We start from the raw sequence: 12,943 nt of genomic DNA, 5'->3' as shown, positions 1-12,943 counted from the left end.
ATGAAAACTTTTAAAATTAAATATATACTATTTTTATTGTATTATTATATATTTTCCATTTCAATTTAGTGACTGCTGTGTTCACTTTTCATTTGTCTTTGAAAACAAAACAAAGCATAGAACTGGTGAAGTCAAACTACAAAGCCTGACAAAAAAAAAATTAATTCTCAGTTTGTTCTTTTCTGAAATCAGTATTTTTTGCTGCAATGACTTTACACTTTATTGTCCACTAGGTATTTTGGAGCAAAAACACTGATTTCAATCTTGTATTCCAAAAGGGAGCTCCTTATACAAGTGCAGCCTGATCCTGAGGTTATCTCAGTTGCTCAGAACACAATGCTAATAACACCAAGTTGCTGGTTTTGATTCCCATATTGGCCATTCACTTTGGAGGAGCTGGACTTGATGATACTTCTGTGTCCCTTCCAAGGCAGATTATTCTGTGATTCTGTGAACTACAGAATTGATTCTCTAGGGTTTTATTCTCCTAATAGTAAAAAACAATCTTAGAGAAATCTGCCATGGTGTCACGAAGTTCCCTGCAAGCAGCAGGATGAATGAGATGCATATCCTTATCCATTCACCTGTCCCATGAAAATCTGAATGCTAGAAGTTTTCTTCCATTGTTTTCACAGAGAGAATACCACAGATTTAACTTCAGGCAGCAGTAAATAAGAGAGCAAAGCAGAATGCCTTTAGAGTGAATATTGCAAATTAATTTTCTATCAATTTCTGCTAAGGAGGTGCAGTAGAACTCAAATACCTAGAATTAGTACTGAGAAATTTTCAGTTCCCAATCTGAGGTAGCTCTCCCATGCCTGGGCCCAGTTTGCTGTACTTCACCTACTGGCTCCACAAAGTTTCAACTACAGAAAGCAGTCAGTGTCCTAGCCAGACACACTGAGTTATGGAAATCTGTGGCTACATCATTTGATATATCTCTTTTTTCTCTTTCTCTCAGGGGAAAACAAACATAGTTCAATTGTATAAGAATACTGTACTCCATAGATATGGCAGGACATTTCTCCCTGCAGAACTGCAGAAGGATTTTCCTAGAGGATATTTTAAAAAGCACAATTATACATCAGAAGTAGCAAAACTAAGTGATAGGTTCTTAAGAATGCCTGTCTCATATGTGAATTTCATGAAAAATATAATTACTAGAAAATGTTGAGGTTTTCATTGTCATTTTTTCTACTATGTTTTCCATTTAGCTTTCATTTTAAATTAATTACCTATATAAATTAACGTAATTATAAGTAATTACCTTAACAGCCACCTTTAAATAAATTCATTTACATAACTGGTTTTATGTGCATATGTGCACAGAAGGTGTGTACAACAAAGCAATCCTCAAAATGATTTTTCACCTTCCTTTTCCAAAAGAAAAAAAAGTGCTAATTATGACGATTCATACAAAATAGCATAAATACTGTTTAAATACCCTCAGATCCCTGTAGTAACACAGATTCATCCTGGTCATGTGCTGTGTTTCCACCTAACTCTCTTGTCAGCAGGTGGCATCACCCGACCACAAATGAACAAAACCAAAAAAGAAAAGGAGCGCTTCATTACTACACTCTTCCTCATACTTCAGAAAGGGAGAAAGATAATCAGATCCCACGAAGACCACACCATAGCACAGAAACCTCCCATACAAGAAAAGCTGAGGAGAAAAACTGCCAACATTATAGCCCAGGCATTACCAAGTCTGTTAGAACAAGAGTTACGCTGTTGGGACGCTGTTAATGCTTGAGAAGCACAAAAATTTGCAACAGCAGGGGGAAAGGAGAGGGAAACAGAAGGAACAGCAGCCACGATGTGGTGTGACATGGTCAGATGTGGCCCTAACAGTGCTAAGTTAACAGACCCCTAACAGACCTCTGCCTAGGTCAGGCAGAGCAGCCTGGATTCCTGTAAGACATTGTGAGCTTTCTATTCCAGCTAGTATAGCAACAATAAAGGGTGCTGAGAGTAGCCACACACATTTTTGGTGCGTATATGTGAACTTGGAGAGAGTTTTTTTCACTGGTGAATGGACCAGTAGATTGTATAGAGACACAAAAATCTGGAGCAACCACATCTCTCCCAGACAGCATGTGGAAACAAGAGAACCCACACAGCCAGAAGAGCCGACGATGCTGGAGAGGCACATGCAGGCCTCCTGAGACAGGGTACTGCGTGTGTAGCAACAGTGTGAATGAATCCTTGTGACAACGGGAAAAAACACAATTAGACAATTCTTTGGATTTAGATACAGAAAGCTGTTTAAATATTTGTGGCATTTATTAACATTTTCCAGGAGCTTCGTATTATATGTATTGCATTGTCACCATTCATCTTAAATACATAATTCAATTAACTGACTATTTAATTCCCTAAAAGTTAATTTTGTCAACAATAGACCAATAAATTCTTTTGATCATGATTAGATCTAAACTGCACAGGTTGAAGAGTTTCACCCTGCAAACACGTCTTCTCTCTGTCATCAACCATAACATCTTTGTGCTCAGACTGCCAAGTGATGCCTGCTCAAAGAGAGAAAAATCAGTCATGCCTACCTGCAGATGAGCAACCATAAACCAGGAACACACTTGCTCTCAGACGAGCACGCTGCCCACACTGCTCTTGCTCTGCTGCTCTGTACACTCTTCAAAGACGCTACGCCACTTCCACTTGTGTGATTCAAGTTCAACTGGAATAAACAAGGGGAAAAAAAGTAATTCTTGAGCTATCGAGCTTTCTGAAGAATCCCTGTAACTTAAATAGTACTACCACACTAGCAGCCTTTAACACGCTGTCGTGCTGGTAGACACACATTAAAATACAATGTTTAAGCTGGGGCCACAACCTATGATTTGCTGGATCACACCAGGGCTCAACAGGAAACTAAGGATGAAATTCCAAACTACAGCTCTCCTGATCCAATACTTGGAAAAGGCAGAGAGCTAACAGTCCACGGAAGATTAGCAGGGAGTCCAGCAGCTCCCTAAGGCAACAGTGTAGGACAATCCATGCAGGAATGCCGCTGAACCCACCACACGTGCTGCCCCAGCAGTGCCGCAGCCGCACGGCAAGGCCAGACCGCGCACGTCGCGGAGCTGCTCTGTCAAATATTAACTGCGCGGCCACGGACCGGGAAAAAAGAAAGCAAGAAACTTCAGTGCACACACTGTTAATTATGTCATCAATAAGTGCATAAACTCCTTAGATCCTCATTCAACCTGAACTGCACACATGGAGGAGTTTCATCCTTCTGAAACTAAGAAGAACGTCTTCTTTCTGTCAGCAACCAGAAGAGCTTCACACACCCCTCTGTGGCTTTAACCCAGGTTGTGGGACCGTGCCTTGAGCCAAGAAGCCATTCCCAAGCCACTTTTTCAACAGCTTGCGATTTGCCCAGAAGGATTGTAGGGCCGAGACAAATATAAAAGCGAAATACAAACCCTCCGCCCCGCCCGGCCCAGTGTCCCCCGAGCGGGGAACGGCAGTACTTGCGCTGCAGGACGCGGTGCACACGGACACGAATCCCGCTTCCAAGCAAAGCGCCAGCGCCGGCCCCCGTTCCCGTTCCGCGAGTGCCGGGGCAGCGCCGCGCCGGGCCGCAGGCGGCAGCAGCGCGGGGAGGAGGCAGGGCCGGGGCGGGCGGAGGCGCCGGAAGGTCCCGGCAGGCGCCGCGCTGCCCGTGATGGCTGCCGAGGTGAGGCCACCGCGGCTGCCCCGGCACGGCCGGGTGCCCCCCGGGGCGGAGCAGCGCGGCCCCGGCCCGCGGCAGCGGCACTAGCAGCAGTAGGTGCTGGGGCGGAGGGGGATGGAGGGGCCGCGCCGGTGCCGCCCCGGCCGCGGGGGTGGCGGGCAGGGTCTCCTGTTCGTCTGCCGGTGTGTCCTTGCCTGTCACACGGGGATCGCCGCTCCCAGCATTTCTGCTGTCTGTGCTCGTGGTCGCGGGAGGGGGATCGTACCCGTCTTTCCAGCCACCAAAAGGATTTGGGTTGTTTTGGTTTTTTTCGGCACTGTAGTGACCCTGGTGGTTTTTCAGACTACATACCTGTTTTTCTTCCCCTAGGTATCATTTCAGAACTCACTTGGTTCAATATGGCTTTGATTAGTCGAAAAAGCTTCCAGTTGTATTCATCCAGCATACCAGCAAGCAGGTCTGCTTTGATGACCCTAAGCAAAAGGTTGAACTTTATCAGTGGGCAGCAAAAACCCCAAAACTGTAGCTGCGTGGCCATGAGGATGCCGTGTGCCAAAGATAAATCTCAGTATACGTTTTGTAGGAAAAAACATGTACAACTGCAGATGCAGTCACTTTCTGTTAATGAAGCTTTGCATCTTTGTGGAGATACGAGGAGCTGTACTAAATCAAATAATGTGTGGATGGATGAAGAATTATTTTTCAAGAAGTTGAACAACCTTGGTACATCAAAAGAGATTTTTTATTTTCTTAGCTCTCTAGAAGTCATGTCTGATACAATGGCCTCGGGAGCCCTCCAGAAGATTTCTGAAGTTGAGGTGGATGACAATGGTCTTAAAGACCCTGGACTGTTAGAGAATGAAGTTTTCAGAGCATTATGCTTCCAGTTTGAATTTGAATCCTCAAAACTGTCAAACACGGGGCTGCTGAATGCCTTGCGGGCTTTGACAAAGCTCCGTATAGATCCTCAGAGCACGCTGATGACGAGCCTGCTTTCGGAGAGCGAGGAGCGGCTTGGCAGGGGACAGCTGACTGCTGAAAATCTGTGCGCTCTCGGAGAGAGTTTGCTCGAGTTAGAAGGCCCAAGTTGTGCGACGCTGGAACAAATTGTGGACCACATGCAAGAAAGAGACATTAGGAGTTGGAGTCCCAGAGAAATAGTGATGGTTTATAAGATACTGCAAGTGACTGTGAGGGAAGGGAAACAATGCCAAAGCTTGCTAAACAGACTGAACAGTGTCACTTTATGCGCAGTTTCCCAGCTGAGTCCAAACTTTGTAAGTGTAATACTGAATTCACTGGTGGTTCTTCATCAGACTCGGGCAGTTCTCTTAGTCACTGCACTGTGTAAACATTCAGTGCAGCATGTTCCCTATTTCACAGATCATGAACTGATAGATGTACTGGAAGCTTTCCTATACTTTGGTCAAAAAATGCAAATTTTTACAGAGGCACTGGAAAGACATGTCCCCAGGTCAATACACACTATGCATCCTCAAACTGTCAGCAAGGTCATGCAGTATTGCTGCAAAAAGATGATCCTTTCAAAGCCCATCCTTGATGCAGTGGCAAAAGGTTTCATTTCCAGTGCTGACAGACTTACCACTGACCAGATTGCTGCATATATTATCCCATTTGGGACTCTTAACTACCTCCCTCCAAGTGCTTCTTCCTTGTTTAGGAAGCTTGAAACTGTGCTGCATACCCGCCTGAGGCACTTTCAGCCTCACACCTTGCTGAACCTACTACACTCATGTGTCCTTATTCAACGTTACCCCATAAATTTCCTGCCAAAAATATTTAGTCCCTATTTTCTGCAAAAGCTTCAAGGTAAGGAGCAGAATTTCTCCTGGGATGTTCCACATTTTTTTCTATTACAGAGTTTGTCTCTTGTCAAGCACCTATTTTTTTTAATCAATTTAATTTGTCAAATCAGCAGTGACCTAATTGAAGTGACTGGAAAATAGTGATCAGGAGGCCAAAGGCTGATGCTTCCTTGTCACAGTTGCCATTGTCTTTCATGTATGTCATTTAGTTGAGTTTGAAAATTGCACTGTGCAGTTTTAAAACACAGACTTGAATTTCCTTAAAAGAATTATTTCAGTTAATCCTTCTGGTTTTCTAAAAAACGGGACCTGGTGTTCTCCATGTTTGTCCTTGTCTTATACATCATGCTAGAACGTCCCCCATGTGATGGCCTGTTCTTGGCTCTAATCATTGCATATTTCAATGCTTTTGGACACAAAACTATTATGAATAACACATCATTTTGAGTTATTCTCTCTTTGATACTAAAGCATTTTTAGGGTCATTGTAGAGAGAGGTAAGCTATGCCAGAAAGATGACTGACTTAATAAGATTTCAGCTAAGATTGCTCTACAAATAAAACTAAGCTAAAGTTTTCAAAGTGATTAGAAGTTTTGGCCACTTAATTTTTCAACAACATGAAATACCTGAAGGAGTTGATTTTTACAAAGCAGATAAATCTCCAGATATTATTTGGTATTATCCACAAATTGCAGATTAAAAAAAAAAAAAGAAACTATGAGATCCTGGGATTTTAAATTGGGGAAAAGTGGTTATAAGAAGGAGATATTTATCTAATACCTCAACACAAATTTATTCTTCTGTGTAGAATGTCACACATCTTTTGGATGTTCATTTCTTTTGTGAAAAAATATGACAGTTTTAACTAAGATCTTGCTAGTTTTGTATTTTTGTGTTGGTATTTCTGTAAATAATTTTCTCATTTTTCTACCTGTTTAATTTCATACTGATCTTTCTGTTAATTTAAACAAATGCTGAGAATTTTAATGATTAAGTAGCTTTTCTGCACATCATACTAAATAGCTTTTCCTAACTTCTGCATTATGGTTTGTGTAAAGATACTTTATGGAAGGTACACCTGAAAACCTGAATGTTGTTGTTTCAGCTCAGCCACCTGGTTTGAACAGAGTTGTTATGTCCCAGCTAACCCAGCTTTTTCTGACTGTCACCCTGGAGTGCCCATTTTATGAGGTACAGTACATGTGAAACCAGAAGTGATGTTAACAAGAGGTGGTAAGGTCATTGGGGCCCTCCTTATACTTAGTTCCATGTATTTCCCATAAAAAGCATTGGAATGGGACAAACCAGTTTTCCTTGATGAAACTATGGACCATTTCTACCTGATTGAATGACTTGATATATTTGTATGAATGGAAACAGCTGTGCATTTCTCATTAACATGATAGCATTGAAGCTTCCTGAGGATGTTCTGGTGATTGTTTGAGTGATTTTAATAAAATCATACCCCAGACTGTAGGTCTCTCAATAGACTGGGCTTTGAAATGTACAGAATACATTTTGCTATGTTAATATGAGGTAATTACAAAAATGTTATCTCCCTTTTTTGATTTGGTTTTCTGTCCCTACCTAGGGTCCGAAACTCCTTTCTAAGTACCAAGTAAAGGCCTTTCCCATGCCTCAGAGTTTTCCTGATGTTCACCTCTTTAAAAGGGTGAAGACAGGATTACTTTATTTACTGAAAAAAAGAATATATTTTGCATCAGAGGTATCAACACCATATTTCTATGTAGTTGGTAAGTATAATTTCTTTAGATTATAATTAAGTTTGTGTGTGTATGGTGCCAAAGCTATCATTTCCTTTGGGGGCAGTCTAAATTCTGCAAAGAGAAAAAGTAAACTGGGATACCAATTTCTGTAAAAGATCTGAAATTTGGGAACTTTAAGTAAATAATTTTTAGAGGCAGAAAAGGGAAAATTGAGAGAAAAGCACTGCAGATTGGTATTTAGGCAGCCAGTCTGCATTGAAAACAGCTGCTAATAGCTGCTTGTATTCTGTGTTTTTATTATCAGCTCCTTATCCAATAAACAGTTTGTATAATGTACAGCAAAATGAGGCAATGCCACTTGCCTGATCTCCCTGCTTTAGCGATGAGTCGAGAAAGGAAGGTGGTCGGTCAGGTGTGTGCTCAGCTGCTCAGCTGGGCTCCTCTCCCCTCAGCAAGAGCTGCTGACTGCACAGTCATTGAGGACCTGTGGTAAGACAGGAGTGAGCAAAACAGAGTGTTGTGTGCATCAGAAAACAGAAGGCAGTGATGAGGAAAGGCACGTGCCCAGGAGGGGTGGATGATAATAATGATAATAACATGATAATAACATGTTGAGGGAATGGAGTCTTGGACAGCATGGAGGGATTTAAAAAAAAAAAAAGGCAAAAAAAAAAAAAGGGGGGATGATTCCACAGTTACTCTGTGTGTCAGCTTTGTCAGCTTTCACGAGGATGTTGAAACTAGCAGAGGGAGAGTGTATCTCTCCCCAAAGCCCTCAAAATTCCAGAGACCCTAGCTAGCACAGCAAAGCACCATTTAACTGTGTTACAGTTTTGAGTGAACTTTGAATGCTACTTTGTTTGTTAGCATCATGAAAGGCTGAACTGTTACTAATTATCACTCATTTGTGTTGTCTATACAACTTTTGCCAGCCTCTGTGATTAAAAAAAAAAAAAGTGATAGTATTATAGTTGTTTAATAAAACAACTGCGAGAAGATGAGAATGACAGTAGAAAGTTTATTATAGGAAATGACATTTAATGTCACTTCTCTTCTTTCATCTACGCAAGATATTGAGATTAAATTAGATGAAGAAGGTTTTGTATTGCCTGCTGCCCAACTTGAAGAGGTACACAGACGGTAAGAGAATAAAAGAAACTACTGGTAAAATGTTGATTTACACTAGAAAGTGCATCCAGAGTGAAAACCTGGCTAAATTTAAGCTATTTGCAATTTTGCCATTGACTTCAACAAAGTTAGGTCTCACACTGAAACCACTGGCAGAAGGACAAGATTAACTGTGCTTTTTGCTCATTGTTTTGCCACCTGACTATGCAGTGTCAGACAGTTGGTTTCTTTACTCAATGACAATCAGAATCAAGTGATCCTTATTTGGATTATAGTAATCTATTTTGATATTCTGTAATTATTTTTCGAATTAAAACCAAATTCTAACTGAGTGTATTTGCATAGATTTTACAGAGTTTGAGTTCACAAATTTACTTCTGGAAGGAATCCTGTATAATAAGGATATTTACTACAGATGCTGTTTTTTTTCATTGAGAAAATAAAAGTATATTAAATTTTAAAAATAAATATAAAAATAAATAAAAGTATTTTAAATTTTAAAAGTATATTAAATAAGGGTTACTTTGTGAAGCCTTGGATACAAAGTTAAGCAAGCTGCCTGTGTGATAATTGAAACTGCACTGTCTTAACAAAGCAAAAGTCTTTGAAGAGGTTTGGCTTTCTCCAATGTAACCTTCTGTTGTGGTTTAAGATGAAACCAGGACACCTTCATATTCACAAGACTCAGAGACTAATACAGGTTCTTTCCAAGAGCCCATGCTTAAATGCTTAACAATAAGCTTCAATTTTTTTTTTAAGTGATAGCTTTCATAAAGTAAATAAAGTCACAGTATACTTAACACACTGAAAATTTAAGCAACTTTTTAACAGTAGATACAAAAACCTTGGATTAAGTTGATGGGATTTTTATCACCCAGAAGAAAAAATATTGTTATAATACATGCTGCACACCATATGGACAGATTTAACTTAAAACAGACATAGCTTAAACTCAATTTAAACTCTTGATGGATTTAACAGGTAAATTAATAAGTTAAATACATTTAGATGCTGAAATGTTTTCTAGCTGAGGCAAGTTTTTTTTTTCATTTTTATTTCTAGAAGAATCCAAAACAATTTACTAATCATAGCATTAAAGAAAACCCTCTCTTTAACTTGCATGGTAATTTTTGTTCAGAGCAAATAAAAAAGATTTTCAGATCAGTTTCACTAAGTTTCAGGGTTTCACCTCCCACCCATAAATTGAGTGATTTAAATGATCCTGAACTAGATAACTCCCATCCTACACCTGATTCAACAAGGTGTAAGAGGAGGTATTGTCTCATGCTTCTTAAGAACTGCAGTAGTTGTGATTAAAATAACTGATTGTTGCGGCTTTATTGTTTTTTGGGGTTTTTTTGATATTACACTTATGCTTAATTTTAGAATTGCCCTGTGTGTTGATGGTCAAAATAGATTTTGTGATCATAGCCACAATCTGTTGGGAGAAGAAGCTATTAAACAGAGACATCTTCAGTTACTTGGTTATGAAGTTGTGCAGGTAAAGTCCAAAGACAGTGATTTACTTTTGCTCTGACTAAGGAAACAAGTAAAAAGTTATTTTACAATACTTAAAGCTGTAGTTTCAATTACTTCCTAAAGCAGATTAGTCTTGTTCTTTCTATATTATGTTCTCTCTGCCTAGTTTTTGCCTTTTTGAGGGTGTACAGAACTACCTTTTTTTCCTTGGATCGATTAGTATATATATGTTTTTTGACACATAGTTGCTGTATGGAAGAGTACTTCTCTTCAGTGATTAAGATTCAAATCTTGAATTAAAGAAAAATGTTACGTAAGAGTTCATTAGAATTGGAATTTTTAATTCAATACTTTTTAAAAATGTTTGGAATTTAAAAAGAGGAGTTAAAAAAAAGAAGCTGATTTGTATTGTAAATAATATTTTTACAACGGAGTATAACCTTTATTTTGACTGTTGAATTAATAGAGGTATATTTTTCTTGAAACATACTTTGAATGAAAACTGTTTGTTTCTTGAGATTTTATTTTCCACTTATCATCACTTGTTACATAAGCCTAACTCCATAATTTTCAGCTTAGTTTAAACTGTAATAAATATCACTCTTTTTGAAAATTATAATCTCTCTTCAGGTCATTTATAGATCAATAGTACATTTAGGATTAAATCTTTAGTTTTAAAACAAAATATAAGTATTTAATATGTAGTTTCACTTCTGCTTAATGAACATCAGTCTTAGCCAGTTAAAAGGTATTTTCAGCAATCATTTCTGTTTTGTTTCCAGATTCCATTTTTTGAGATAGAAAGTCTACAAAATACCAGAAAAATAGCAGATTACCTACACAAAAAAATCTTTCCTTCTACATATGGACTCAGCAACTGACACTGGAGAATACTACTGGATAACAGGCTGATCTTCTATACTACAAAGTGTAAATTCTGTGCATGGAAGAAAAACTTAATTTTTCTAAGTAGCTCCACCTCAGAAAATGTGAGTTTCTGAGTGTGAAACCTTCCAATATTTGGAACAATTGACACGTAAAGAGTAATAAAGAGCATCATATTTTCTTAACATTTGTGTCAATATTTATTACAAGTTTACAGATATAAGTGCCAGAAGCACTGTCAGTGCTTCTTTTTCCTTGTATTTTTAACTGGTTCTAATTCACAGCTGCAAACAGCCACATAGGACTGTTGAGGGATACTGGCCAGTCTGGATGTACAGAATATGCCTACAGAATACCTACTAATCAGGGCTTTTCTTGACAGTATAAGAAATTGTGCAATTTACTTACTGCTGCTCACGTTATTTCCCAAGTGTTTCATAAAACTAAAATTGAAGTAGTTTCAGAAGCAGTATTGGCTTATTGGTTTTACTTAAAAGATGCAGAGTGCTGTTCAATAAATAGCAATGCCTTACAGAAAATGAGAAGGTTTTTAATAAAAAGGATTTGCTTTACTTTGTAGAGAACCAGCTGCCACAGGATATGGACTTGTACAACTGTCTCTGTGGGGCCACCCAATGTTCCAGATATATTCTATTTGTTGTTTTGCCTTTGGTGGCAGTTTTAGCTAAACTGTCTAAATCAGGTCACGTATGCACTCCAGAGTTCCTCTGGGTTACACAAACTCTATGTTCTGAAGCTCAGAAGAACCATGTCCCATGGCAGCCCTTTTTTATGTATGAACAGAAATTCTGGAACTGAGAACCAGAACAAGTGCACTAACTTGGGTCAGTATATTTGCTTTGCAGATTATGAAGGGAAAACAGTAGAGCTTTAATTCTAATTACATCATGTATTCTCAATGAACTGCCATGTAACACATTTTCATGTTAGCTTGTGCTTCCTCTCTGTGTGGAATTACTATTTATGAGTAGCAAAGTAGAATTCCCAGCATTACCTAGTTTGATTTTCTCTGTTGTTTTGACACAAAAAAGGTGAAACTTTCACATCACTGACATTCTGTATATTTCACCAGTAGATAGAGAATATGGCCAGTATTTCCTTCCAATAATTTGTGAGTTGCAGATGTCTGTCAATTGCCCCAGCAATCTCTGGAGATTACTGGATGCAAAATCCAGATGCAGAATATGCTTTACATTGTATACATTGTCCATTCTGTCCATGGTAATTTGCTGCATGTATGAAACTCTTCCTCACTGTAGTATGTCAACACTGACAGGTGAGGGAGTGCCAAAAGGTGCTTTCCAATGTGTAATAGTAAGCTCAGAACATCAATAACCTAAGAATTTGTCATTCTAGCAAGCAAGAAATTGAAGGAGAGCTGAAATGGCCTTGCAAACATTTATAAGGAACTTACCACTAATACAGAAGAAATAGGGTGTTGTTCTGACACTGAGCTCTGAAGGAAGAAGTGAACCATTCAGAACTGAATGAGAAAGAAGTACTGGGAAGAACGTGTGAAAGACCTTCAAAAGTGAGTAGGGATGAGCAGGGTGTGACATAAGCAAAGAAATTATTTAGGAAAACTCAAACTGGTGTTTTGGTGTTGGACTTCCTCCGTGGTGGAAGTGATGCCTATTTCTCACACAGGCCAGAAGGTGGGGGTATTCTCAAACGAATTTGAATTCCAGTAGTTTTTCAAACACAGATGGTTTGTAAATATAGTAAGGCTACTTCAAAAAAGCAATTTGTACTGACTGTCCCAAAGTAAAAATAACCTGCTAAGAATATGGCCGCATGCCATCTCATTCTTCATTGGTGTAACTTTGATACTGTTTTTTGGAAAAGCACTGTGGTATTAGAAAACATTTCCTTCTCCCTTTGTTCTTAGTATGATTCCTTTCATTTAATGCTGTTGAATTTGTTTAGTGAAGTGTTTATTTTTGAAAAGGAATGTAGCTATTAATGTCCTTTTGTCCATAGCCCATTGAGTGTAGAAGAACTGCAGGTCATGAATAATGAAAGTAACACCTCTCAGAATGGGCTACTCCATGTGCTCTGCTTCTCACATCATGCCAAACAAGTACTATTGCTTGCCTAATTTACTACTTTTTCAGGTCCCAGATTTAGAAGGTTTTTGTTTCTCTTTTTTCCACTAGCTGTCTCACTGTATTTACAAATG

At 39.0% G+C, this 12,943-nt stretch overlaps 2 protein-coding genes across 6 annotated transcripts in view; one reads left to right on the top strand and one right to left on the bottom strand.

The window, feature by feature from the left end:
* MTRR (5-methyltetrahydrofolate-homocysteine methyltransferase reductase) overlaps positions 1-3,613 on the bottom strand; it is a 28,390-nt gene extending 24,777 nt beyond the window's left edge. The window contains exons 1-2 of one of the 3 annotated variants that reach the window (XM_084208701.1): positions 3,495-3,613; positions 2,562-2,695 (exon numbers count right to left, since the gene is read on the bottom strand). Coding sequence is in view for 1 of the 3 variants with exons in the window: in XM_084208700.1 (XP_084064826.1) it covers positions 2,562-2,579 (18 nt within the window). In the remaining 2 variants the exon portion in view is untranslated. Of the gene's footprint in view, positions 1-2,561; positions 2,696-3,446 lie in introns of all 3 variants that reach the window. The other 2 variants (XM_084208699.1, XM_084208700.1) reach the window with 2 other exon arrangements.
* A 57-nt stretch (positions 3,614-3,670) lies between these two features.
* FASTKD3 (FAST kinase domains 3) lies at positions 3,671-10,907 on the top strand. 3 transcript variants are annotated; one of them, XM_084212158.1, is made up of 7 exons: positions 3,671-3,789; positions 4,067-5,527; positions 6,630-6,715; positions 7,116-7,278; positions 8,322-8,391; positions 9,766-9,880; positions 10,641-10,907. In XM_084212158.1, the coding sequence occupies exons 2-7, from the start codon at positions 4,096-4,098 to the stop codon at positions 10,737-10,739; spliced, it is 1,965 nt and encodes a 654-aa protein (XP_084068284.1). In that variant the 5' UTR covers positions 3,671-3,789; positions 4,067-4,095; the 3' UTR covers positions 10,740-10,907. The 3 variants fall into 3 exon arrangements, with proteins under 3 accessions (XP_084068284.1, XP_084068286.1, XP_084068285.1); XM_084212159.1 differs by having other exon boundaries at positions 3,677-3,793; XM_084212160.1 differs by lacking the exon at positions 8,322-8,391.
* Positions 10,908-12,943: the final 2,036 nt, after the last annotated feature.

This window comes from Fringilla coelebs, assembly GCF_963513975.1.
Source record: "Fringilla coelebs genome assembly, chromosome: 1".
Classification (NCBI taxonomy): domain Eukaryota; kingdom Metazoa; phylum Chordata; class Aves; order Passeriformes; family Fringillidae; genus Fringilla; species Fringilla coelebs.
The sequence above is the reverse complement of the archived record's forward strand: the minus strand, read 5'-3'. Positions and strand labels throughout refer to the sequence as shown.